We start from the raw sequence: 24,240 nt of genomic DNA on the forward strand, positions 1-24,240 counted from the left end.
TCTATTTGGTTTGTCAGAAAATGAACTGTTCATTAGAAGTCTTTGAAAAGTCTTTCTTTTCATTGCTGAGATTTCAGCAGGAATCATTACACCCGTGTGCTTCTGGAACCATTAGAAATAATGTTTCTTCCCCTTTCATTTAGGGAACTAGGGGGAAAGCCCAGGGGCTCATTCCAATCGCTTATTTGATCCTTCCTCGTCTCGGAAATTCTAATCCGTTAAATGTTCCTTCAAGGCGCTAAGAGGGAAGAGCAAGGAGGCTTACTGAGTGCATCTTTTGTGAATCTTTTCAGAAAGTGTGACATATAATTGATCGACCAGTGGATCCACCTCTCCCCATCAGACACGCATGATTTTGTACATTGGAAAACCAACCTTTTCAGTCATACCATAGTCCCACCTCTTTCAGCTCATCACTCATTCTCTCGTCTCATGAAAAACAAATCAAAAATATATCGCTATATAACTTCATTCATCAAGCAGGACTTGAGGCTCACATCCTAATCTAAACCAAAGAGATTTCAAAGAGGGCATTCTGAAGGAAAACAACAGAGGAAGAAATCTGAAGGGTTTGGAAGTTGGACAAGCAAAACAAGCATACTCTTGTGTGCCTTTATTCTTGTGTGAGTCAGTGATTAATTGTCCACGAGGGAATGGGAGTACATCTGAAGCCCCATGCTATCCCATTTAACCCTTGTGTGATCTTCATGTTATGTACACACCCCATGTCCACAAATCCAAAAATGACCTACCCTCATTGCCCCCATATAATAAAGCCTCTTGACCAAATTTTAACCCCAGAATCTTTTTTGCATGTAGAAATGTCACTCATTAACAAATAATAGCTGTTTTTACACTCATTTTTACAAAACAAAACACACATCATAATAGATATTTTTGCAGTAATATGTGTGATCCTTAACTTCGATTACGAATCTTTCTGTACAAGTGCATTGCCGAATATTTTACATTTCCATTATTTAGACCACAGGCTACATAAGTAAAAAAAAAAAAAAAAACATTTCAGATTTTTTTTCAGAAAGTGATAGCACACAAATTGCATATGACATTAGCAGGTGACAACCGTGAAGAATTCAATGAAACATAGGCATAAAAGTCTTGTAGTTTTCGTATTATTTTACGAAGCATTTGAGCGCCAATCTGATTGCTGTTCATTTTTGTATTTAGCACAGGCATCACAGTATGAAAATGGTAAATGCCAATTTGACCTACGTCCCTTTTCCCATGAACACTGAACCCAGATTTTCAGTTGGTGAGGAAAGATCTTGGGGGCAGAATACCTGGGAATTCATTAGTAACACGTAAACAGCACCTCTACAGCCTCAAACACAAAAACTCTTATACTAGTATAAAACAGTATCTGGAATTGTAACAGGAGACTAGGGAAAGTAAAGCAATTCTAGCACTGTCAGCAAACATACAATCCCAGTGAATAGACCATCTGCTCTCATAGTGTGTGCAATGCTTACCCATTGATACTGTATAAGTATTTGCACCTAATGGTGTGTTTGCTGTTGTGGGGTAACTTTGGTAAAAGGTACTTCTCTGTGAGAGGCACTGCACTGCCAGTCACATATTAATAACCAACTAATTTCTGCCACACTTGGCTTGGTGGATAATTTAAGTCTTTTTTCTCTTCATTATGGTCTGCTCTGGTGAATGTTTGAGTGTTTTCGAAGGAAAGAAGACACAGTGCACTGTGGTGCATAGGGGAGCAGGACCCCATCTTTAATAAATAATACATTAAACTGAAATTTACAAAACAAACTAATCATATCTGGGAAGCAGAGTTGTGGCAGTGGGCATAAAGGGCTCCGAGGATCCTCCTAAAGGCCCGGCTCCGGTCTCTCTCCTGAGAACACATCATACACCAGTCACATCGCCTACAAATCGGCAGTCAGGTCTCACACCAACATGCTAATCATATGACCTACTGAAACAGCAGGTAGATCACACACCAAGGCACTAATCACATCGCCTACGAATCGCCAGTCACGTCTCACACCGACACACTAATCACATCACACACCAACACACCAATCACATCATGCCCTGACAATCACATCACACACCAACACACCAATCACATCATGCTCTGACACAATCACATCACACACCAACACACCAATCGCATTGGCTACAAATCGGCAGTCACGTCTCACACCAGCACACCAATCACATCGGCTACAAATTGGCAGTCACCTCACACACCAACACATTAATGATATCACACACCAACACACCATCACATCACGCACCAATACACCAATCACATCATGCACCAACACAATCACATCATGCACCAATCACATCGCCTATGAATCGGCAGTCACGTCACTTATGACTTATAAGCATTTGATTTATAAGCATTTCATACAGTTGCATGCTTTTGCGCATGCTTTTGCTTAGAGCACTGATGACAGGTAACAGTTTCAATTTCAGGGAATTACCGTTCCACGGTAGCCGCTCTTCGCCGTGCCTCTGTGAGTCTGAGCTGGCCGGAGATGAGCCAGCCCCCTCCTCCTCTTCCTCCTCCTCCTCTTCATCCGCAGACGGGGTCACGGAATTCTGGGAAGAGTTATTGGAACCGGTGCTGTTCAGATCATTCGGGGACTTCGACTTGCTCCGTGTGGCGAAGTTGGTCCGCGTCAACGTGACCTCTTTCAGCTCACGAGTTTCGCCCCTGGTGTCCGTCTCCTTCTCCTCCCGGGAGCACGACTGCAGCTGTTTGCTCGCCAGCTCTGGGGGCAGAAAAACAGCACGACCCAGCTGTCACCCTTCAGCCTTTTCTGGATTGCAGTGTTTCATTAGATTTTTCGAGAGGTCATAATTTACTCAGTTCTTGTGTTCACTGTGTATCGCCAGAGGGTCAAGGTGGGCCATGAGTATAAGTGAATACTTAAGATCTGACTAAATTATGTACTCACATTAAACACTGCAATAGCTACGGAGTTTATGCATCCGTTTTCATGAGTCAAAGACATTTCTAAATTCCACATATGGGTATGTGTATATGTTAAATTACACAGTATCGTGAAGGGATGAGACAGGATGTTAATTTTCTCTGTAATTGGGACATCGGCTGGGAACATCGAAGTGCTTCATTAAGGGGAAGGCCACCGACATGGCGGCGTTCACAGGCACCTTGAACCGCCAGCTCCTTCCAGCGCTCTTTGTTGTGTTGGATGACCTCGGCCAGTACTTGGCGGACTTGCTTCAGGTTGATGCTGGACAGGGAGTAGTCTGTGGGAGCGCCCTGTTCAGTGTTCGATCTCTGCACGGACTCCACTACTGTTCCTGAGCCAGCACCAGTCAAGCTGTTAAATAGAACACAGTAGGAGGAGTTAAAGACAACAACCAATGGCTGACCTGCAGTTGTTATGCCTGCACTTAAACAGAACAGGGAGGGGGTGGCTGTCTCAGGGACTGTCCTCTCATTTCAGATTAATAAACTTTTAATGAATTTCTGAAATAATAATAGTAATTACTTGAATTTATATATTTATACTTCTCTAAATTTATATTTATACTCAAAGCTCTTTACAGTCATGAGGGGGAATGGCAAGCTAAGCAAACAAGTCCACGTTTGCTTAGCTTGCCATTCAGCAGGCACAGGGTACATGGTGGTATGGCTGCTGAAAGTATTAACATGTGCAAGGGTACTATACTGTACCAATACACAGTCACAGTACACCATGAAATACTTTCTGGAGGTGCAGTGCTGAAACTTTTCGGTTCAACGCACTCCCTGGTTTTATGAGGTGTCATACAGGGCAGCATGTAGCCTAGTGGCTGAAGTACATGTGCGGGACCCAGTTTGGTACTTCGAGCCCAAGTGTAGCCACGATAAGATCTGCACAGCTCTTAGGCCCCTGAGCAAGGACACCCTTGCACGTAACCCTGCATTGCTCCAGGGTTGATTGTCTCCTGCTTAGAATGTAAGTCACTTTGGATAAAAGCTTCAGCTAAATAACAAATTATTATTATTATACATACCCCCTCTCAAATGTGACACAGTCAATTTTATTGTTATTTTTATACAACACCATGTGCAGCTTCAAAACGACAAGACACTGTAGTAGACAATACTTCATTGTGAATAAGCACAAAGGTTACATGCTACACATTACTGCTATACAGACTCTGTGGAGCCATACCTGGATCGAAGTACTCTTCTGTCCCCTGATTTTAAGGCTTCCTCTATAAGAGGAGTAATTATCTTCTCTGTTGAGTCGATCAAAACAGAGAAAGTTGGTTCTACGATGAAGTCAATAAACCCTGAAAGAAAATACATTCATTCACACATCAGAAAACATTATGGATGTTACAATTTCAAAAAAGAAAAAACATTTCACATTGTTTTTTAGAAGTTTTAAACTGAATGTTTGCCTCTATTCTAATACTAACAGCACACAAACAAATTCCAATGCAATATCTTGCATGCCCAGTAGGGGGCACTGACAGACTTTCATAGCCCTTCAACAAATTAATGACAGCTTTTCCTAAATCCTGATAATGGAAGCAGATGGCAGTAAGATGTGAATCCCACCTATCTGTGACTGTGCAATCATTGTCGCCTTGCGATCACAGAGAGGGGAGAATGGTAACCCCAGCTCTGCCTCCTTGTCACCCTGCAAACACATTGTCAAATTCTGTAACTGGGGTTTAAGTCTGAGTCACATAGCATGCAGTGCCCTCCAAAAGTATGTTAACGGTGAAGTAAAATGTGTTGTTTTTACTACATACTTTAGGTATTTGGATCAAAGTACAGACAATCTGCTTTTATACATACACCGATGAGCCAAAATATTATGACCACTCACAGATGAAGCAAATAACATTGTTTATCTTGTAACAACGGAGCATTACAAGACAGAGCAAATCTGTCTGGCACAAATCGCAGAAAAGTTTAATGATGGTTACAGGAGGAATGTGTCATAACATACAATGCATTGCACCCTGTAGCTGCAGACTGGTCAGACCCTGAGGCTGTGTAGCTGCAGACCGGTCAGAGTGCCAATGCTAACTCTTGTCCACGTAAGCGTCGGAACTGGACCTTGGAGCAATGGAAGAAGATCTCTTGGTCCGATGAGGCCTGTTTTATTTAACACCATGTGGCCAGTACGTGTTCACTGTTTAGCTGGGGAAGAGATGGCACCAGGATGCACTGTGGGAAGAAGATGGTGGAAGGAGTGTGGTGCTCTGAGCAATGTTCTGTGGGGTAACCCTGGGTCCGGGCATTCGTGTGGATGTCAATTTGACACGCGTCACCTCGTTTCAAATCGTTGCAAACCTGGTACATCTCTTAATAGCAACGGTATTTCCTGATGTAAGTGGTTTCTTTCAGCAGGATAATGCGCCCTGCCACACAGCACAAATTGTTTGGGAATGGTTTGAAGAACATAATGAAGAGTTCAAGGTGTTGGCCTGGCCTCAAAATTCCCCAGATCTCAATCCGATCGAGGAACTATGGGATGTGCTGGATAAACACCTCGCAACTCACAGGACTTAAAGGATCTGCTGCCAATGTCTTGGTGTCAGATAACACAGGCCACTTTAAGAGGTCTCGTAGAGATATTTTGGCTCATCGGTGTATATTTTACCATTTCACAGAAACAGATGGGATTGTGTTCAGTCCCCCCATCTTCAGCTGTGCAAAAGCAAGATAACGGATGACTAACAGGTGTTAACTGTTCCTTGAATGTTTCCTTTTGCATGGATCGTTCATACATAATATTGAGATATTATATAATTGATCAAAACCAGCACCCTGAATTATAGCTATATAAAAAATTGAAATGTTTATCTACTTTCCATCACAGCTTTATACAGGATGTACTGAAACAATTCAGGTTCAGAATCTTGCTGAATGGTACATCTGCAGTTTTACAGAACTGAACCTCTAGTATTCTGACTGTGACTTCTGTGTACAGTACCTGTCTGAAGAACTCCTCCATCAGGGCCTGGGTCCAGCGGAAGTGCAGAGGCCAGGTCTTAGCAGGGTGGCTGATGTCCGCTGCATGCAGCATCAGAGATAGGGCTTTAGCCTTGTCTATCCTGTCAACCACAGAGAACATAGCATCAGCCGACATAGGCCAAATATGTTATTGTTTGGGATTCAAGTTCTTTCCTGTGATCAATTGAGCCAACCAAGAGGACCAGACGTTTGCACTTCATAGATTCATAGGCTCCAATACACCACACCAGCTCAGCAAAGCATAGGAAAGTATTTTAATCCAATACAATGACATATTTGACCCAGGTCTGACACAGACAGATCTGTGCGGTGAGGGGGGCAGTGGGCCTGAAAGGGTTAGGGGTCAAAGGTTAAAGTATGTGGCCAGAGACGGTGTAGGATTTGTAGGAGAGGTGCAGCAGCTGACGGGGCTGGCCGTCCACTCACCCCTCCGGCTGCTGCAGGTTGTTCCTCATGGTCTTGATCTGCTGGAAATGGCAGGACATGTCCGTGCTCATGACCATCTCAATGACCAGGGAACGCAGCTCCCTACAGATGTCAGGAGAGGGTCAGAGATGGTAAACACACCATTCAAGAAACCCAAACAACAGGGGTAAGACTACCTAAAACACATACCCCATTCAACAAACCAAACTCTTACCGCCAGTCATCTTTCGATAAGTTGACCAGGATGTTCATCTCGTCTTCTTGCATAAGCCTGTAGGCAGCACTTACATGGTGGTTTTCCAAGACGGAGCGGTCATTGTAAAGGACAGCCACTTCTGACCTGCACACAAAAAGCATAATTACCACAGGATAGTAATTCAGATTCAGTCCACCCCGGTATTTTGTATTTTGTCCCAGTCCCAGTGGAACTGATTAGTGACATCAAATGGCTGAGTTCATGGATGGAAGGAACACATGACAGGACTTTCTGAGCCCTGGACTTTTCACCCGTGCTTGGCAGAGAACGGCCAGAACGGTTGCATTCGAGACTTAGAGTAAGCTAGAATACTGTATGAACAGCCTGTATGTGTTAAGAATTTTAAATTCTATCCTCTTCTGTGCTTTAGTCCAAAGTACACCAACGCTTGCACACAACGTGTATCCATGTGCTCGAAGCACAGACATTACATTACATTACATTATTGGCATTTGGCAGACGCTCTTATCCAGAGCGACGTACAACAAAGTGCATACCCATAACCAGGGATAAGTTCGCTGAAAGACCCTAGAGGGAAGTACAATTTCAACTGCTACCTGTACAACAAAGATAAGGACGAGGGCCTTTTTTTTTTTTTTTGAGAACAAAGAAACAAACAAACAGAGCAAAAGTGACCAAAGTTAACTATCCAAACACTGCTTACCTAGCCAACTAAAAATACCGATACAAAAGCACATCACAGAGACAACAATTAAGGTTCACAGGGAGGTAGGGAGGGACGGGGAGAGGTGCTGCTTGAAGAGGTGTGTCTTCAGCTTGCGCTTGAAGGTGGGGAGAGATTCTACAGTTCTGACCTCAACGGGGAGTTCGTTCCACCACCGTGGAGCCAGAACAGACAGTAGTCGTGAGCGTGAGGTGGAGGTTCGGAGAGGGGGAGGTGCCAAACAGCCTGTGGAGGCTGAACGAAGAGGTCTGGCAGGGGTGTAGGGTCTGATGATTTTTTGTGGATAAGCTGGGGAAGACCCTTTAACTGCTTGGAAGGCTAGCACCAATGTTTTGAATTTGATGCGAGCCATGACAGGCAGCCAGTGGAGGGAAGTAAGCAGGGGGGTGACGTGTGAGTATTTGGGAAGGTTGAAGACCAGACGAGCTGCTGCATTCTGGATGAGTTGGACATAGACATAGACATAGACATAGACTACCTGATAACATGGACAATGAAACCTGATAACATTAAATATAACAATTGAACAGTACTTTCAGCACTGTTATAGTAGCACCTCTCACCTGGTCTGGATGTGGAAGTTATTGGTGGTCCCGGTGTGTTCAAAGTCATGGATTGCAGCTGCAAACACCATGGCTAGGATTTCCAGTTCAGTGAGCCAATGCTTGGAGATAAATGTTAATTCCTAAGAACATTTCCCTTTTTTATGAATAAATAAAACAACACATGTAACAGCTTGGGGAATAACTTTAATGTATGAAAACTAGAAGAAACATAGAAACTTATCTGTAAGTTTCAGATATACTTATTTATTAGCTTTAATCAGCAAAAAGACCCAGGACTGCTTCTTCACTGGTATGGAACTTCCTGCTGGATATTTACACTCAGTGAGCACTTTATAGGTATTTATTAGGTTTTTATTATACATATTGTTTTGACTTATTAAGTCTTCTGCTGCCGTAGCCTCTCCACTTAGAGGTTTGACACGTTGCATGTTCAGAGATGCTTTTCTGCATACCACTGTTGTAATCCGTGGTTACTTGCTTTTCTGTCACCTTCCTTTCAGCTTCGACCAGTCTGGACATTCTCCTCTGACATCTCTCATTAACAAGGCGTTTCTGTCTGCAGAACTGCTGCTCACTGCTGTTGTCTGTTTTTTGCACCATTTTCTCCAAACTCTGGAGACTGTTGTGCGTGAAAAACCCCAGGAGATCAGCAGTTACAGAAATACTCAAACCAGCCCATCTGGCAACAATCAAGCCATGGTCGAAATCACTGAGATCACATTTTTTCCCCATTCTGATGGTTGATGTGAACATTAACTGAAGCTCCTGACCCATGTCTGCATGATTTTATACATTTCACTGCTCTCACACATTAGATAACCGCATGAATAAGTAGGTGTACAGCTGTTCCTAATAAAGTGCTCAGTGAGTGTATATTCTGTTCTTTTCCAGAGTGACTTACAGAATGGAGCATATCCAGTATAAGGCCCTAACAACAGCGGTACTGAAACAAAGTTTCATTGCATAAATAAATAGTGACGGAGTGACGGCTCTGGGCTAAAATAAGCCGATGGCTAAAGTGCAATAGCAGAAGTTGGAAAGGAACATACCATGATGCCTGTGTGGAGCATGAGAAAGTGTGCAGTCTGTGTGACATCGGCAGCATGGGTCAGGTTGTGGTACGGGTTCTTGTGCTTGCTGTAGCCCACCTCCAGTGCCTCCACAAAGGAAACCAGCGAAGAGACTGGGATCTGTGGGAGAACGCAAGACCCTTAGACACTGTCTATGAGGAGTATTAGCCCCCCAATTCCCAAACTGGCTCTTTCAGTTTAATCATATAAATATCCCCCAGCTCTCTCCTTTTACACCTCAGCTGTTGTGGACTCTACACATTGGTGGCTGGTATCACCATCCACTTCACCATTATCATTATCATTATCATCACTGTTCTCTTTATCCATTCTCTCAGGACAGGTCATAAAACCATGAAAATCACAGTACCTTACATATCCAGGTTTTAGGCCAAGGTTTAACCACATTAACCACTGCCCTTTGCAGTCCACCCCGAGGAGGAGACAACCAAATAAAACTGAGAGTGGCTATTTGAGCTTGAACCAAGACCGTGGAATGAATAAAACAGGCCAACATTCACAACATAAACATATAAACATGCCGGGTTTAAAGTGGGATTCCTGTGAGAAGCAGCGCTGCACAGAGGAGCACCGTCTACACTGTCATTTTCAGTGTCGCGGCTCTCACCCTGAAACGAGTGATCAGGTCGTATCTGGTGAGAAGCTCGTGGACGAGGAACTTCAGGGCGTGCTCGCTGCTGGCTTCTTGGAGTGCAAAAACATCAAAAGACCACTTATCGACATCCTGCAGGTGACAAAATGCCAGCCACGGCAATGAGAGAACCAGATAGCCACACAAGGGAATAATGACATCTCATCAATAATTGACACTGAAAATCTCATCTTTATAGCTTCAATAAACAATAATTAAGTTGATCATTAATTCGTATCAAGGCCACTATCAAAGCTTAGCGTTCAGCTACATTATTTAAAGCATCCAGCACAGTAGTACTCAAACTTTTTGATGACTGTGTTGCGGCTCTTTTAAGTCTTTTTCAGAAATATTTAAAAACAAGTATTTCAACAGATTTCATCTGAGATATTTTTAGTAGTACTAATCCATTAAAGGTCTGTTTTCCATTAGTCACAGCAATCAATAATGCCCCCTCCCTCTCCTCTCATTTCTGAACTACCAATTAGTTTCTGCACCTGTGTGGAGTCACCTGTGTCAGTCAGAGCTAGCTCGCTAGCAAGAAGCTAAAATGGTGAAAGATTGTGCATATATGAAGAGGAGTACTGTACATTCAAAGATGAGTGACAGCTGGTTTTGTCATGTGTTCAATAACAGAAGAAAGTACATTTGTCTGCTTAGTGACAATATTGATTTGGAGCTCAAAAGGCTTGATTTGCAACAGTATCAAGAAACAAAACATCCCATGTTCAATACCAATTTTCTTAAAGGAGGGGAGCTAAGGCTGACTGAATTGCCAGGGAAAACATTTTAGTATCGACATATAATGACAGTTTTGCCACTGTCAATAGTTGTGGTTGGCATGCAATAGTAGTGCATTTCAGTTCACTGGTACAGTAGGACATGATCTTGCTTTTTATTCCTTGTAAACTTTTCACTTTTGTTAGAAGCCTTATTCTATAATGTATGATCACTTGGTTTCGGAACAGGATGCCTTTGTAATAAAAAAATATTCCAAAGCTGGCCAAGTCTAAATATCATTGATCTAAAGCTACAATAATTACCTTGAGGGCAGTAATCACAGTTGGGGGGTACGTCAATCCAGCCATATTTGATGTCCGTCTGTACATCCTTAAGAGACAAATCATCACAGTGATATATTACAAAGCAATGTCACACCTGCACTAAGTTCAGTATGGCAGTTGAATTCTCCACAATGTCAGCAAAATGCACAATATGCAAATGTTTGCTTGCAAGCATTCCTGTTGATCAGTGCAATTCAGTGCTTATGCAAGCACTTAAGGGCAATACATATTTACACATAGTTTCTTGCTTGTGATGAAAGAATGTATCTTGGGGAAGTGGGCAGTGGAGACCAGGTTACCCACCAGGTTTTGCATAGATCATATGTGAACCTCGACCTGGAGAAATTTGCATTGGGAGACTGGAATTCAAAACAGGAAGCTCAATTCACAAATGGTATTTCAAAACCTGACCATGCCAACCTGTAGAACGAATAGAACGAAGTGAGCGTGCCCACTTTTGTAGCCACTCAGTAGCAGATATTGGTCAAATACGAAATTGTTTTTGACCTTGACTTGGAACCTATGAAATATTTTCAAAATTTCTGGTCCTGTTGGTTGGTTTCATAGTAGCAGGCAAGATCAATTGAGTACAGAAAAGCATTTAAATCCAAAACAAATACGTATTTGACCTAGGTCTGCTCAATAGGTGCAGCAAGAATTAAGTGAAAGCCTGTTTTTGGGCTGAGAGGCTCAGTCAGTAAAGGTGGTTCCAAATTTCATAGTGTAGACTATGCCCTAAAAATGTTTATGTCACAGCAAAGTCAGTGAGGAGATACTGTATGGGAGGCATATCAAAAACTAGCATTGTCTCAGTAGGTGTAGGGTAGGTTTAAATCAGTTGTTGCTGCACTAGTCCCTGCAAGTAATGTGCCACACAACACCAGGCTATCAGTCTTCAGTGATACAGAATCTCCCCCTATTGCTGCCAGCCCTATTGCTGCCAGGTTGTCAGGTGTCAGGACAGAAGAACCAATAGCAACCCGGAAATAGGCAGAATAACTGTCTTTATTCTTCAAAAGGCAAAAGTCCAATCATGGGGCTAACAGGTATAACAAGGGTAATCTGAATCTTGGTTGAGGTCACAGGTGAAAGTCCAAACGCAGTATAAACCAAAGGTACAGACCGTGATCCAAGAATCAAAATACAAAAAACAAAGTAAAGTCTGGTAGCGAGTGATCAATAAACTGAGGTCATGGTTCTACTGCAGCGGTCCAGCATGGGCAGTGATTCATTTGGCATAACCAGCACTTCCAAATAGGGGTACATTTTTCTCAAAATTATTTTTTCTTAAAAAAGAGGGCAAGTATTTAAACGGGACTTGTCTCGCATGAAACGGTCCCGGTGACGCACGGGCAAATGCACTGCAATGCGAGCAGGAGGAGGCCATGAGAAGGGCTTCAGGGAGTCAGTAACACGAGGTATGACCTGCTGTGACAGAGCCAGTTTTTCTCATCACACGAAGCCTCTTCTTTTCCTGTCAGAGACCTCAAAGAAGGTTTCTCCATCATCTGCCTGCTTGGCTTCAAACAACCAAATGGAGTTCAGGGCTTGTCTACAATTCTATTAATGTCAGGTTTTAAATATGAAACATAAAGCTGATCAGTCATACTTAATAATTCATAACATGAAACACAGTAAAGGTATTCATATTTAATGAACCATGTCACTAAAATTAAATTCAATTAGCTAAAATCAGAGTGTTAGATGCTTAATAATATCTCTCGGAAAATAGATTTAACCGGGCAGCCTGTAGCGCACATGACTGGGAAGGATAGCTATTTAATCGTGATCATTTTTGGGAAATTCATGTTATTGCCATGTAGGATACTCAGCTTCAGCATGGAGCCATGTATACAACATAATTTCTTTTATATTTTATAAAAAAACTTCCCCTCTGGGGAAACAGAACTTCATGAGCAACAGATGACTGCAATTCCTGTTGCCATGGGAATGAGAGACACTGACCACAGCTCTTTGAGAAAGACGCACTGCAGCATACCTCCATTCTCTCAACCAGAAAATGATACATTTTTTAATCACATCACTTAAACACTCCATTACAAGGGCGATTATAATGTATTGCTGTAATTCTACATCCCACTCACTACGTCTTTTCAACTTTTTGGTTTGGCCACTGTGACATAATTTCCTCTGTGTTCAAATACAGCTTATCAACCCCAGATCATGCTTGTGTCCTGGGGATAGACAGATATTGAAAGAGTGAGGACAAATAAAAGTGCAAAATTGTGTAATATCATTTACATATAAAAAAATAAGAATACCTGTTATTCAGAATGCTCTTTGATGTCTGCTGTTCTCATAGACAAATTTGATTCAGATACGTATATCCCTGTGTGTTAGTCCCTAAGTGTGCATACTGTATGTACTCCCTGCTGCAGAAGATATTGTATATGGATATTGTAATACCTTTCTACAAATATGCCAGCCTGAACGGCATGGACGATACTCCGGAACCTCGGCTTTTCCTCAGGCCGCCTCCGCACCACGCCCATCTTTCTGGTGAAGGTGGAGGCCAGCCAATCACGGACCTCCGTCGGCACAGAGTCCGTCTGGATGTCGCTGAGCTCATCCTCGGTGTCCAAGAGTCGCCTGTGAAAATATCGCATAACTCCATCAGAAACGATCCAGTCCCTGTCCGCCAAAGCCCGCAGGCAGCGTGATTCTGTCACAGCCAATCGGCTCTCGCGCTCTACACACTTAGTTCCTAATAAGAAGGATTCCTGAAGGCTATGGCTGTGACGCTACAACCAAGAACAGGAACTGAATACAATTTTTAAAAAGATACAATGCAACAGTGTTTTTGTAAAAATACAAACGTATCTGCATCACCCTATATCCAAAAATGTTAGCACAAATACCGGTCTTTGTCTTTTAATTGAAACATTTTCAGAATATATTTAAGAAACAAGGGAGATAAATTGTGCATTCACAATATTCAAATCTTTAATATAATCTGTCAGAGAAAGAAATCATACTATTTTTGCGAGAGAGAAAGAGAGAGAGAGAGAGAGAGAGAGAGAGAGAGAGATAAGGTTAATTAAAACATCATATAGACATTATTTCATTGTCACAATTTTCATGCACATGCTTTTATTATGTAGGCTAATACAGTATATAGGCACGTACTGAAGCTCTTATCTGATTGCTTGTGTAAGGAGCTCTCTGTGGTAGTGAATACCTGCACTGCTGGAATACTAGCTGTCAGCTTCAGGATAACGGACAGGCTTTCATTCAGGGATGAGTCATTCTGCCTTCACACAATTACATTGAATCAACTATTGAGAGCCCTCTCTATGAATTACACAAGACAGTTCGCAAGACAAACAAGATGATGTGGCAGCACAAGAGAAAAAACTATATGAGGAATACTAAACTGATGCTTCATGGCATGTTTGCATTGGCAATTCAAGCTGCTCACTATATGAAACGCACTAAATTTTGAAGGATATACAATGGTGATGTGGTAAGATGTTTATTTTGTTCTGCATTAGTGTGTCAGTAGATAAGAACACTTTTTTAGCAAATTGATTCCCCCCCAACATTAAATGTTCCAGATATTTTTTGGCATTTCATTAAATTAAATAAAGTAACATAATAAGGAACAGACCACTTTTCTGATTAAAAACAAATAAAAATAAATAAATAAATAAAACAAAAAATCTTATCTTAGCTGTCTGGGATTCCCTGGAGAGTTAACACTTTCCACTTTGCATTTTCCACCTATTTTGTACTAGTGTCAATGGCAATATTCTATGAAAGTGTCAATATCTCAAAAACTATTTACTGCACACACATGGTTGGAGACTTAAATTACAGAAGAGGCTTGTACCATTCAGAAACTTGAGACAGAACAAATTAATGTTGTAGAATGTACATAGAGTGTACACACCTTATTGTTTTAATAGGTTGAATAGTAATGAATGTGTTTTTAAGTCATGGACCAACCAATAACAATGTTATATTTGTGCACAAGCTTGATGTCAACTTGTATACAGAATTTGGTAAAGATATGGACAGGCATGCAAATTCCACATGGGTTTCTCAAAACTGCACCCAGATGTCCTCAATTGTCCTCAAATCTCTCCAAATACAAAACATCTGCATATCTTTTAGTCCAGACACATCAGAAAATCTTATTCTTCTATGAAAACAGATTTTACTCTGTACCAGGGCTGACCAGAGCAACAGAGTTGACAGAACAATGATTGTTCAGTGTTACCATTTCAGTTACATATTTTGTTCTGATAGAGATGGTTATATTATTGAAGTTTTACTTGTATGACTGACCAGGATCCCTCCAACTGCAGCTTTCCCAAACCTGATCCTGGGGACCCTCGTATTCAGATTTTTGTTCCATCTCATCCTATGAACTGTTGGTAATTCAGAGCATGCACTTGTGTGCTTATATGACTGTGCTTGATTGTCCCATTATGCAGGTTAGGCTAATGCATAGGCAATAGAACAACAGACCTAATATGTGCCTGTCTACAGCTCTGTTAGCCTGCTCAATAGAACTAAGACTTCTAGAGGCATTCACAGAAAAGTGAAAGATTTCATAAGGCTGTGAACAAAACATTAAAACACCTCAGCATTCCAAGTGCAGGCTTCCCCCTTATCAAGAGAAAGCCTTTTTGACACATTCCGTATCGAGGCTGACACCGCTCATGGAAAACAGGCTAGAGCCAGCCTGTCTCCCCTTCTCTGTAAGGACTTCTGAGATGCCCGTTAGACAAGGAGTTCCCAGTGCCAGCAAGTATACCTTTGCGCCAATCACTCTCTGCCATTTGAAAATGTTCCCCGTCGCTGTCTCTCGCTTCGCTTGAGACAGACCGCGCAACGGGGCTCGCCAAGAATGCACAAAACAAAGAGAACAAAGGGGAACCTTGATCATCAGCCACGACAGAAGAAACCTTTGATTTTAACTTCTGTCCTTTCGTTTTCACACATTTTAAACACATTAAAAGCACCCAGCACAATTCCACTTGAATTATGGAAAAAGTAAATACAGCAATCTAAAAGAAATAAATCTTAATACATTAATTATCTGCACTACTGGATGACTGGACCAGTGGGAACCAGTGCACTGCCCACAAAAGCATGCTTACTTCTTAAAGTGAAACCATGATAATAAACTTGCACCATATTAAAAACATAACTTACATAGAAATAGAAATAGAGCCTGTATTCAATGGACACTTGTGCTTAACTTAAAAATACATGACACATTTTTTTCTCCGTTTAATATTTTGCCTTCATACAGTTCAGCTTTGGTGATTGTTTACTTAAGGGAATGTGTTGAATGGATTTCGGTCATTGTGATAATGTGCAGACGGTCAGAATTGCTCAACGCAACTGGCTTCCGGACCAACTCAAGCAGAGCTGCTGAAGCACTGGCCCGATGCATTCATCACACTACAACCGTGACAGATCGCAGCTTGACACACTGTGACAGTGCCAGCAGTCGCCGGGCAGAAAACATGCTGTGCCGGCTCATAACAGGTCAAGGCTACTGGCCCAAAGTGAACTCACACATAGCCATTAGACCATGATAGAACTGCAAAAAATGTTAAATACATCAGAAACCATCCAGCGTAACAAATATGCAATAACAGAGGGAATCAAGAAGGGGACAAATACCTTTTCATGGCACTGTAGCTACTGCTCACTCTGTTGCTAGTAAATTAACTAACCAAGTAGATAATTCAAAGATAATAAAATAAAATCCATGCAACAGTTATGCTCACATTTTAATAGGTATAATATCATATAATCAGTAAAATGTAACCATGAACTCCTTCCTGACTTTCAGGTTGTCTGCCAATACATTAATAAATATTGCTAAATATTTTTATTGCAAAAATAAGGATAAATCTGCATCTGCCTCAAAATTTGTCACCTTTGCAACATTTTTTGATGTTAGCATTTTGAAATGGAACACAGCATTATTTACTGGGGAAAGCACTGTGAATTGAAAAGTTGATTGGCTCAAATATTTGTGCATTAATATTAACAGATTAGCAAGGAGGCTGGAGCTAAAAGCACACTTGAGACAAGCGCAAATTACATCATATATCAAACATTGATTGCTTATTCACAGATTCTACAGCATTATCAGTCATTTTCGATTTGTGCAATACAGCAGTTTGTACATTATCTGCAGTCTAAGCCAAATCAATGCGCCCAATCTAAGATTAAGTGAATGCTGCTATCGAGATAATGTGTTTACAAACTGCTGAAACCTCTTGGCCTTGCCTGACCATAAAAACCACATCCAATACAACGACATAATATGACTATTGAATAATGAATACAATTCTGTATGTAGATCTTTTCACCTCATATTCTGTAGTTTTCTAATGTTAAATGTAGTCCTTTGTTAACCATAATTACCCACAGTATCATTGTTAATCCTACAAAGCCCACATTATGTTTTTTTTGTCAATAGCCTTTGTCAATGTCTGCAACTCCAATATGAAATATCCGTCAGTAATGCTAACGCCAACAGGATGCTAACTCACCGGGTCTCATCAATGTACACGGCTTCAAGAACAGAGGCTGCATATTCAATGTTCTTCTTCAGGTCCAAGACATTCACCTCTCCCCTTTCCAGCTGTTTCACCAGACATCTCAATCTGCAGGGAACACAAAGGCAGTTTACACCCATGTCAAACAGGCTCAATGAGTTTTTTTGCACTCAACAGTACCCTGAGGCCAGATGTTACTACTGAAGTGAACTCCATTCTACTCTCTAAACTGAGAGTTGCTCCAGTGGACCTATTTCAATTAAGGTTGCCTTTCCCCAAACCCCCTGGACTGAGCTGAGAAATATAATTTGTTATTGCATCATTTTTTTAAAGGTGAACGAAAAAAGGGGAAAAAAAGGAACATGGTCTCCTGCATCCAAGACAATCGCTCAACGAATCTGCTGGGAGCCAGCACTGCCTTTTTGGTATATGAGGCTGCTGCCTTTTTTTATTTCCTTGATTGATTAGCAAACATGTGATTACAACGTGAGATTACCCTTTTGACACAACCCTCTGTTTCCATGGTGCTGTTAAGGGCAAACATAAAGCTAACCACCAAACAGCCCTCACAGTACAAACTCTTACCTCTGTTAGCGCACTGACAACCTTATAGCTGATGAACAGGTTAAGTTTGCACTGTATGCTCTCTCCTTAGCTGCCTTGTAATACTACTAATACTAATTTAGACTCTCCAATCAGCCTAACCTGCATGTCACTGTGGGAGGAAACCCACGCAGACACGGGGAGAACATGCAAACTCCGTACAGAGAGGCCCCGGCCGACGGGGATTCGAACCCAGGACCTCCTTGCTGTGAGGCGGCAGTGCTACCCACTGCACCATCCGTGCCGCCCCATATTAATATGACAGTATTAAAGGTACAATAGGTAAGATTCTTGTGTTAAAATATTGTTACAAGACCATTGTAAATCCCTTCCTACCATTGAAAAAGCCTCACTGACATGTTGACTCACCCTCTGTCTGTGTTTATAGTCCTTCAATTCAGGTTTCAAAATATGCAATTGACCGGCCAGCACTCTGTACCAAAACATTTATAGCTGTTCAACCAAGCTCATTGGTTGAAAATGAGTTCTAATTGTCACAGCAATGCTGTTTCAGCGCATTCACAGAGAAGGGGTGGGATAAACAGTGTTGTGGTTTGAGCTTATTTTTTGCGGAGTCCGAATTGAACTATTGTACCTTAAATACAGTATAATTATTTGGTGTGAAAGTTTTCATTTTTAAATAATTATCTTATGATGATGATTATCATAATTATAATTTTTAGCTGTAATCACAGAGAGAAAGCGTAATATAAAACCTGTTTAATACAAAACATTTATATTTTATACCAAGTATTAATATTAACAATATTAATAACTTCTTGCAATGAAAAATGTTGCATTACCTAAGCTCACAAATTCTAAAATTGTTGGATTGCATATTTCAGTTATCTAGTTTAGTTATTAATGCATGCTATTTATAATTCTAATATGAGCTCTAACTGTACTGTTCTTGGAATTTTATTTTTAACAATTTTACTTAACAAGGTTATAATTACTTTTTAATATTACAAAAAAAGATCTAGTCTGAATATGAATTATGCATAGAAAAATAGGTCAGACCAATCAGATTAATATATGGCCACAATGAATTCCACTTAATTCCACTTACCCTCATGCAAAATCATAAGCAGACATAATGCATACATTTATATAATGCTTTTCGTAAACACAAATAGGGTGTACAGTAACTAGGGAAGACGATACATATGAAGGCATACAGAACAACAGGTGATAGTGAAAAACAAGGAGTAAAAACACAGAGTGTAGTGATAACATGGTACATATTTTCACTCATAAGGTTATTCAAATAGACTGAAGATGTCAATTGTGAGACTACATTAAAAGGTTGCAATGGTGGTTGAAGACCTAACAGTAATGGAGAGTGGGGTCAAGCAGGTCTGGAAAAAGCATAATCACTAGGGTTGCGGTGACATGATGTTGCAGATGCAGTAGTATGGGCAAATTAAATTCTAACTTTTTCACTCGATTTATCTCCAACAACACTTGTTTGAAAAAAACAAAAGGTCTTATGTTCTTTTGTAGCAACTGTGATTACAGTTTTAAGCATAATCTAAGCATTCCAGAATTATCTGTTTATCAAGAGTGGAAAACAACTGAAGGGTGTTGAGTTTTCCAAAGCCCCTCATGGAGCTTTGCCATCAAGGCTTGAGTATCCGGGCCCGTGTTTGTGTTTGCTAAGTATAATGAACTGTTATTGATCCTGGATTGATCAATCCTGAGAACACGTGCCAGAATCTCTGGAGTGATAACCAAGTCCTGACAAATATAACAGGGAGAGCTCACAGCTTAGAAGAGCAAACAGTGGAATTATGCATGATTACACTTAAGTGCAGTACAACCAATTTACCAATGATCCAGAACAAAAATTCATCTCTGAAACTGTGAGACCTTCAGACTTGGTATCCTACCATATCTGCTTGCACAAATTAGTCAAATCATCTTATTAATTTTTTGTAGGATTTTGTAACACATTTCCATAAATACTTTTGCATACAAGCCTGTGCTAACATGTTACTTGCAAATAACACTTCCGCCAAAACCCATTTTTTGAAGCAACAGAGCCACAAATGAAACAAGGAGAAAATCATAGTAACTGATCTCCTTTGGGGGAAAAAAGTAAACTCCTTCAAGTATACAGCATATTGAATAACCGACTGAATCTTACAGAATCCATTTTAATGGCTTTGTCTCTGTTATGAAATAAGCTGGGGTTCATCTTCGTAACAATATTTGCAAGAATGAAAGGTTTAATTCACGCAGAGTTGTTACAGATGTACCATGTTTACAATGTGACTGAGCCTCTCCAGCAAGCTTCACCATTCTAATCCGTATATATGTATTCACACAGTGTGAACATGCACAGAGCAGATTCAAACATTATCACATGGCTGGGATACACAGTCCTGGAGAGTTTCATAGTTAAATGTGTAACAAAATGGGAAAAACTGGAGGAGAAAACCAGTGGGTAAAATGAGTCTTGAGTAAAATGGTCTCTGATCACAGAGCCAACAAAAACAGTGCAAACCCAGAGCAATCACTCACTGCACAGTGCATTGCACAGTCACCTATCAGAGATAAATCAGTAAACATTAAAATTTTTCAGTTTTAAACCACTTTAAAAAGACAATTTAGCTTCCTTTTATTGAAATTTTTACTATTATATAAACATCTTTATTTGTACATTCAACAGTATGCTGTTCTGAGCCTTTGCTTTTAGCAGTACTTTAAAAAGATCTATAGTCTTTCTTGACAGGTTGACGTTAATATGCTGCAATGCGCTACTTTCATTTTAAGAGCACACTTTTAAATGCACCAATAAGAGCCACAGCAAATTAAACAGTGCAAATATGTTCTTCTGAAAATGAAGCCTTATGAGCAGATGAGTAAGACAGAATGTGCTGGTGGTGGGAGACAGAAAGAAAATAGGTGTGATTGATTGGCAATCTTTGAGCGGGTACTCAGAATTACTGATGTCACCACAGAAGCATTTTGAGTACGGAATAGGCCTGAGGTTAAGATTACTTTCTCTCAAAAGAACGTGACTTGGAGAAGAAAACAATGGTAAAATAAACGACAACACTAATTTTATATGTGTACAGTGCAGACAAAACAGGCATGTAAATGTTGTGTTACTAAGTGTCACCTACATCAGTCAATGAGGGGCTATTTTTACCTCAGTGCCTGTTGGTCTCTGGTGTTGTAAGATATGGGACATGCCAGGGGTGGAGGGTGATGGAGTAAACAAGAACAGCACTGATAAGGTGTTGAAAATGGCAAGGAGGACAGTTAGTGAGAACTACAGCTTTTTCCAGGGCAGGCCACTGCCATGGCTGACGCTGAAAAACACCCGCGCGGGACTTTCCAGTCCAACGCCGAGACCTGAGGTGATAAGCCCCTTGGGGAGATGGGTTTGGAAGGGAAAACTGCATCTCACTCTCCTCTCCCAGAATGCATCAGCCAACCAGGGCCAGAGTGTCACAGGGAGGATATGGCTGGAGTGATGGTTGAACAGTAGTAACCTCCCCGTAAAACACAAAGACCAGACTCTCCCAGGCCGACAATGCAACACTGGTTACATCCTCCACAGTCACACACATTGCTGAAAAGCCTCAGGGGTTTACTGCTGCATTCCAGAAGTAAACATTTGTCAGAGAGTCAGAGAGAACATTTTTTATGTTACTTTGTGAAGTGAAATAATCAAGATAACGGCTATCGTTCAAACCACATTTGCCCTTAACAATAAATGCATGTGTTACTTTTTTCCCCCAATGTAAACATATTTGAAAAAAGAATAATGATTTTGGTGATTGCTCAAGTTGCCAAACTGAAAGAAAGTTCACTTTCTTTTAAAAGAAAGTGACCTTTTCATTGAATTGCACTTCAGGACAAAACTTGAGTGGATCCAGGCAATATATTACATTCTTAACTACTTAATGATCTGTCTACCAGCACTATCAGATCCTGATAAGTGAAATTTTTTGAAGAGCTGCACTGCTTATCTGTTCAGGCGAAGGCTGGCGGAGTTTGGGTTGGGTTTGACATTTACGGCAATAATGTTTGAATGTCTCCATCACATTCAAATGAAGATTTACTGCCATACTATTTCACACATTACAGATATTGCCGTCTTTTGTACTTTTACCACAGTGCCAAACTAATAATGAGAGCATGCCATTCAGCCCAGCAAACCTTCTCATTTAACCTGCTCTCAAGTGGTGTCCATCTAACCTTGCCTCAACCCTGGTCTTGAACTCCAAGGGTCTCTACTAGTGTTGTTCCAAATTGACTCAAACTAGATGTACTGATGAACTACAGAATGTACTGAATGACTCAAATGTGCTGAATGTACTGAACGACTCAAATGAATTAAATGCACAGATAGATTCAATGGTACGAAAACTCGAAAGCCAGGCCTGGTCGAGACGGACAGAAACGGGAAATGGTAGCCTACATTCGGCAAAAGATAAGTGTTTATTTTTTGAAAAATACGTGACAGGGGTGTTTATATGACGTTAATAACAATGCTGGGGATAAAACAGTGCTACGATGATATATTCCCCTTATTTGGTAGCTAAAAAAATAACAGCAAATAGTTTCTCTAAACAGAACCCAGAGGAGCATAGCAGGCTATCTTTCTCGTTTAAAAACGGCATTGCGTTGTAAGTAATTATAAAATACGAACAGATTGTACCAATTACATTTGACCGATTTACGTGTTGACATTAAGCAACTAGCCTGAATGATGCAGGGCTTCACTGAAAAAGTTCTTCTAAAATGTGCATGGTTTATAGTAGTAACGTGTCCTTAAAGGAAAACACCAACCTTTTTTCCAACTTACCCAGACTTTCATTTTAATTTTTGTGCATTCACAGGCTCAATTTCCATGTTAGCAAAACGTGTTAGCTTCGCATAAAGACTTGAAGCCTATAGTCAGTAGCCTACCTCAAGTAAAGACTTATTTACACAAGGTATCATGTGTATTTTAAATACATGTGCAGGGAAAAAATGGTAAAACAAGAGACGTCCTTTTCAAACTTTTAAAACTACCTTCTGCAGGTGCGCGGATCACTGCTCTCGACCAGTGGAAGACGGTTCCAACCATCAGTGGATAAAGTTCTCCAAAAATAACGTAGGGATAATACCGTATGAACGCGTAAGTTATGAGGAAATAATGGCCCGACAGAGTGGTGCTTCGCGTCGGCCTGAAGGGCAATTAGTTCCTCCTGACTCGTTCATAGGGTATTATCCCGCTTATGCCACGGCTAACTTGCCAAAGTAATGTAGCTATGGCTATGGACAATTTATTTTTAGTTTGGAAACAAATGTATTAATTGAAACTCAACGGGAACGGAAGAAAAAATGGTGTTGCTGAGAAAATAATTCATCACGCAGCCTAAAATTGCCTGCTGCAAGTAAAAGCCAAATGAATCATTGCAGAAGAAAAGTTCACTAGCTCACCATCACCAAAAGGAAACAAAACGTTAGGCTATTAGCTAATTCTCTCTTCACTCACTTGTGTTGTAAGTTACAGCCTAAGTTAAAACACTTGGTTACATTATGTTTGAAACATCTCCCATGGTGATCTTTCTAACAATGTGAAGTGGAACTGAATGCAATGTATCCTATGGCAACACATTGTTGTATATATGTATAATAACCGGACTAATGCACAAATTATAAATGCATTGTGCGTGGTGTTGCACACATTGATATTTGTTGGATATTTTTGCTGTGAAAAAATTCTAAACACCTGTTCGATCAGTTCTCGTTAGCAAGGTTATATGAAATCAATTCATACCCACATGACATGTCTTGGCCAATCAGAATGCCGTATTTGCCCAAGGTGTTCAGTTATTATTCATTGCCATGGTATAATGTGTTATAAGGGTTTCATCACTGTGTCAATCTAGCAAGGTTGAGGCTCACAATAGTCACTGCTAGACTTGACAAGCTGATTGGTGCCCCACCAGAATTTCTATGCCAAAAAGGACATTGATCAGGGACAACTGGTGCATTATTTTGGGAAGAAAATGTCATAGCATTATATATCAGTTGGTCCTCTGAGACCACTGAGAGTCCTTTAAAATAAAAATAAAAAGTTAATTCAGGCCGAAGATAGCATGTCTTTAATAAGCTTTCTATGAAGCTACCTCCTACGCCAACTTATTTCTGAGCTCAAGAAGGAAAACAAAGCCAGATAGCCGTCTTAATTTAGCTTTGTCTGGACACCTCAACTGAGAGTAGAGTGAGAGTAGAGGTATCCACATCTCAGCTGAACACAGAGAGGGAGAGCATCTACTTAAAAAACAGGACACTCCTAAATCAGCTTCATGCATAGTGCTGTGAAACATTGCCAGCTTCACTACTGGCCAGCATCGAGCTTACTTTCATGTT

The 24,240-nt window shown here is 40.8% G+C and overlaps 1 protein-coding gene across 5 annotated transcripts in view; it reads right to left on the reverse strand.

Annotated features, from left to right (window-relative positions):
- Positions 1-1,719: 1,719 nt before the first annotated feature.
- The window catches only part of LOC133123371 (dual specificity calcium/calmodulin-dependent 3',5'-cyclic nucleotide phosphodiesterase 1A-like), a 68,781-nt gene continuing 46,260 nt past the window's right edge, over positions 1,720-24,240 (reverse strand). For 4 of the 5 annotated variants that reach the window (XM_061233807.1, XM_061233805.1, XM_061233804.1 and 1 more), the window contains 14 exons: positions 17,257-17,370; positions 13,145-13,327; positions 10,697-10,763; positions 9,630-9,746; positions 8,981-9,121; positions 7,929-8,029; positions 6,639-6,764; positions 6,425-6,526; positions 5,958-6,078; positions 4,571-4,652; positions 4,179-4,299; positions 3,166-3,338; positions 2,472-2,762; positions 1,720-1,873 (listed from right to left, as the gene is read on the reverse strand). In XM_061233807.1, the coding sequence (XP_061089791.1) occupies positions 1,848-1,873; positions 2,472-2,762; positions 3,166-3,338; positions 4,179-4,299; positions 4,571-4,652; positions 5,958-6,078; positions 6,425-6,526; positions 6,639-6,764; positions 7,929-8,029; positions 8,981-9,121; positions 9,630-9,746; positions 10,697-10,763; positions 13,145-13,230 (1,554 nt within the window). In that variant the 5' untranslated portion in view covers positions 13,231-13,327; positions 17,257-17,370 and the 3' untranslated portion in view covers positions 1,720-1,847. Of the gene's footprint in view, positions 1,874-2,471; positions 2,763-3,165; positions 3,339-4,178; positions 4,300-4,570; positions 4,653-5,957; positions 6,079-6,424; positions 6,527-6,638; positions 6,765-7,928; positions 8,030-8,980; positions 9,122-9,629; positions 9,747-10,696; positions 10,764-13,144; positions 13,328-17,256; positions 17,371-22,893; positions 22,918-24,240 lie in introns of those variants that run through there. The other variant, XM_061233808.1, reaches the window with a different exon arrangement.

This window comes from Conger conger, chromosome 3 (assembly GCF_963514075.1).
Source record: "Conger conger chromosome 3, fConCon1.1, whole genome shotgun sequence".
NCBI lineage: Eukaryota > Metazoa > Chordata > Actinopteri > Anguilliformes > Congridae > Conger > Conger conger.